Raw genomic sequence first — 3,725 nt, forward strand, 5'->3', positions numbered from 1 at the left:
ACTTATATGATTCGACCTAATGATTGAAATATTAACATCTATTGTGTTGTTGCTATTCAGGGTGTAGCACAAAAATAATACAAGATAAAGACATTACTCTTTTTTTTTTTTTTGTATTTTTTTCTCAATTATGTTGTTCTTGTTTTTGTTTATATTAAGATTTTTTAAAAGTACAATATAAACTCCCCTAATTTAGTGTCTTAATCTATGATTTAAATTTAAATGAGAGAGAGTTACATCTATATTAAATACATTTTGTTTATTGGGGAAGTTAACATCTTATTGGATAGAGTTTATGAAGGTGTTGTATCATAAAATTTTGATGAATCCCTTTTATAGGAATATTTGTAGGGAAAATGTAGAAATGACTAGTTTAATTATGAAAATAACATCATTTTTTATAGTAAAGAATCCTATTTCAACCGGTTTATTCTATTTACATTAAGGTTATTATATTATATAAATTAAGAGTTTTATTTTATTGTAGTGTCGACCGATGTCAAATCTAAATTCTAAGACTATAAAAGAATTTCATACTTTTTACTAGTCAAACGCATGTTTTTTCTTAGTTATATATATACATTGAGAGAGAGAAAAAGAGCACTAGCCAATGTCTAGTAGTCTAATTACGTATTATATCATGTATCAAAAATCAAATTTTATGTATTATATATTGAATATTGTATTGTATCGTATGATACAGTTTTAAAAAAAAAATAATAAAAAATTTTAATTGACATATTATCATTTTAAAAAATATCATAAATATCCTTAAAAATTTTAAATTTCTCATATACACCTCTATTACATTATCATTTTTTTTTTAAATGTATCGATTTATATCAGTAATATATATCATATCGTATTATATGATACGTATATTGTATCATATTAATTTGATATATTTCATCATACATATTATTTTATATTTGTATCGTATCATATTGTAAGGTACGTATTGTATATTATAAAATATTGACAACTAGGATACCATTGCTATTGAAGTAATAAAACATATAAACAGGAGCAAAGGATTATTTCTCATCCAAGTTTTACCTCAAATTCAAAATACACCTGCGGCAGTTGAAAAACCCAAACTTCTGCCCATGACCTAACTTCTGTTAATTTTTTCTGTTAGAAATAAGAGTGAATTGGTCATTTTACTGTTTATATTAAAAAGATATAAAATTTGTTACTAACAATTTCACCAGTGCCTAAAGTTTTCAAATTTTAAAAAGTAACATTTTCACTCCCAAGCCTATGGTTTCCATATTTTTCAAACTGCAGCCGCCCCCTAAACTTTCAAAAATAGCAATTTCACACACTGTTCAACTTTAACTTCTGGCATCCCTTCCAACATCCTCTTTGGCTCCTTCTTCTCCTAAGCGGACAATAAAGGTGGTGCAACGAAGAGACAAAGATCTTTTCATCACATCACCTTTACCATTGGCTTAGGAGAAGAAGGAAGTCAGAAAGGACACCAAAAAGGATGTCAAAAGCTAAAGTTAAAGAATGGAGGTGAAACTGTTGTTTTTTGAAAGTTATGGGGGGAGGCTGCAATTTGAAAAATATGGAAACTCTTGGTTTGGAGATGAAAATGTTACTTTTCAAAGTTTGAAAACTTTAGATAAGGGTAAAATTGTAAGTTTTTTAAACCTAGGGGAAAAGTAACATAGTTTATATATTTTAATATAAACAATAAAATAACTATTTTACTCTTACTTTTAATAAAAAAAAAAAATTAACAGAAGTTGGGTCATGGATGAAAATTTGGGTTTTTCAACTATTACGGATGTGATTTTGAATTTAAGTTAAAACTTGGATGGCAAATAGTCCTTTTTCCTATAAACAGATAATACTGCAGCATGTGCAGAAGTACATATCTTGAATAATTGGCGAAGAAAATCACCATACGCAGAAAGTAGAAATAAATTATCACACACAAGAACGTTTTTGGAAATTTGCTGTGATGTGGCCGAGCTATGAACCTTTTCAGGCCATCACCCCAAAATGAATTGTTGCTGTTGAGTGTTCAAAAGATCGGAAAAGTCAACATCGAGCCATAAATCAGATGGCAAAAACTGGCCTACTTCATAAAAAACATTGTACTCTTCCCCCTTCGTTGTTCCTGGTGAAGAATTTTCCCCCAGAAGATTCTTCGAAGGTAGTTGCTGCTCTTCTCCTAGCCGACCCACTGAGCTTGAAGCTCCTTGACCAAATTCCTTTCCACCTAACACATTTTCCCACCACACACTTTCACTATCCTTGCAAAGAGAATTGTCTTCTGGTTGAGCGATATTCTGAAAAATACTTTTGTCCTCCAACCATTTTATGTTTTTGGAGAAGGTCCGAGGACGAGGCCTAATTATGTTCACAGTATGTGTCTTTGCTTCCTTTTCTTTGAGGTGTTCGTCGCAAGAAACAGTCTTTCTTCGCAAGTGAGTATTCCAGTAGTTCTTCACATCATTCGCTGTTCTTCCCGGTAGCCTACCCGCAATTAGTGACCATCTACACCAAACGATAAAACATTTGAAAAAGAGATTCTTCTAAGTACATAACTTTATAAAATAATATCATTAGTTGTTTTGAGAGTTTTAAAATGATTTTTAGTTAGAAAAAAAAAATCCACACTTTCCATATATATATATATATAGATAGATAGATAATTATATATATAAAAACTTTGTTTACAAAACGCCAAACACAAAATGAATAAGTGAATAATAAAGGTCAATTCAACTTGGGGTACATTTGAGTTTATCTAAATTTGAGTTTGAGTTAGTTCAAGTTCAAAAATATTTAATAAGTTTTTTTCAAATTAATTCAAACTCGATTCAATTTGAAGAAAATTGAGTTTAAGTGTAAATACATTTTTAAGGCTCTTCATCAAACGGAGTGAATTCTTAGTTATTGATGATCACTTGCCTGTTGCCTAGCAGCTTATGCAGCCTCAAAATTAGATCAACTTCATCTGCGTCAAACCCTCCTCTTTTGATATTTGGTTTGAGATAGTTCAGCCACCTCAACCTGCAGCTTTTCCGGCATCTATTTAAACCTGAAGTTAAGTTTAAGAGAGATTTACTACTGCATATTTGAGAAACCATATTATAAAATGCTAAAATACCTACAAATATTTTGATATTACCTGCTCTTAGGGGAACTTGATGCCATTTTTCTTCACCATATTTCTCAATGCATTTCCTTAGAAGATTATCTTCCTCTTCTGACCATGCACCCTTACGAACTCCCAGGGGCCTCTCCATACTATACGCGCGAAACTAAATGCTATAAGCAGGTGAACTTGGAAGAACTGCTTTTAAGTTCTCAAAGCCAACCACCAGCTTATAAATAGGTGTTTTTCCAGTTCTGGCTGTATCGAAGATTCTAAAACGATCGACGTTGCATATCTTTCATCCACAAGCATATTATAAATATTTTTTATATTCATCATTTTGAAATAATTGCAGTTCTTCTCAACTATAAGTCAACAACTGGTCCAACAATTTCCAACCATTAAATCTTGTGCAATTTCTCGGATGTTGAATTTGGGCAGGATTAGAGATATTTCAAGAGATCATGATTATGGGACCATTTATCCTACGGAATTTGGGTTCTGGAAGGAAAATCCGAGCGAATCAAGTCCTAACATTCTACTGTTACTTTTACATAATAGATCTCCTACCATTATCATAGGAATAATATTATGCATGCTCACTTTACATAAA

At 31.0% G+C, this 3,725-nt stretch overlaps 1 protein-coding gene across 1 annotated transcript; it reads right to left on the minus strand.

The window, feature by feature from the left end:
• Positions 1-1,823: 1,823 nt before the first annotated feature.
• LOC123197673 (transcription factor MYB114-like) lies at positions 1,824-3,333 on the minus strand. Its single transcript, XM_044612015.1, has 3 exons — positions 3,146-3,333; positions 2,926-3,055; positions 1,824-2,508 (listed from the first exon to the last, which is right to left on the minus strand). The coding sequence occupies exons 1-3, from the start codon at positions 3,261-3,263 to the stop codon at positions 2,001-2,003; spliced, it is 756 nt and encodes a 251-aa protein (XP_044467950.1). The 5' UTR covers positions 3,264-3,333; the 3' UTR covers positions 1,824-2,000.
• Positions 3,334-3,725: the final 392 nt, after the last annotated feature.

The sequence above is a fragment of the Mangifera indica genome, chromosome 15 (genome assembly GCF_011075055.1).
Source record: "Mangifera indica cultivar Alphonso chromosome 15, CATAS_Mindica_2.1, whole genome shotgun sequence".
NCBI classification, from domain to species: domain Eukaryota; kingdom Viridiplantae; phylum Streptophyta; class Magnoliopsida; order Sapindales; family Anacardiaceae; genus Mangifera; species Mangifera indica.

Excerpts from the sequence above, each read along its gene's own strand:
- LOC123197673 (XM_044612015.1), bottom strand. The coding sequence starts at position 3,263 with ATGGAGAGGCCCCTGGGAGTTCGTAAGGGTGCATGGTCAGAAGAGGAA. Across the intron at positions 3,056-3,145 it reads TCAAGTTCCCCTAAGAGCAG|GTTTAAATAGATGCCGGAAA; the intron begins GTAATATCAAAA and ends ACTTAACTTCAG. Across the intron at positions 2,509-2,925 it reads CATAAGCTGCTAGGCAACAG|ATGGTCACTAATTGCGGGTA; the intron begins GCAAGTGATCAT and ends CGTTTGGTGTAG.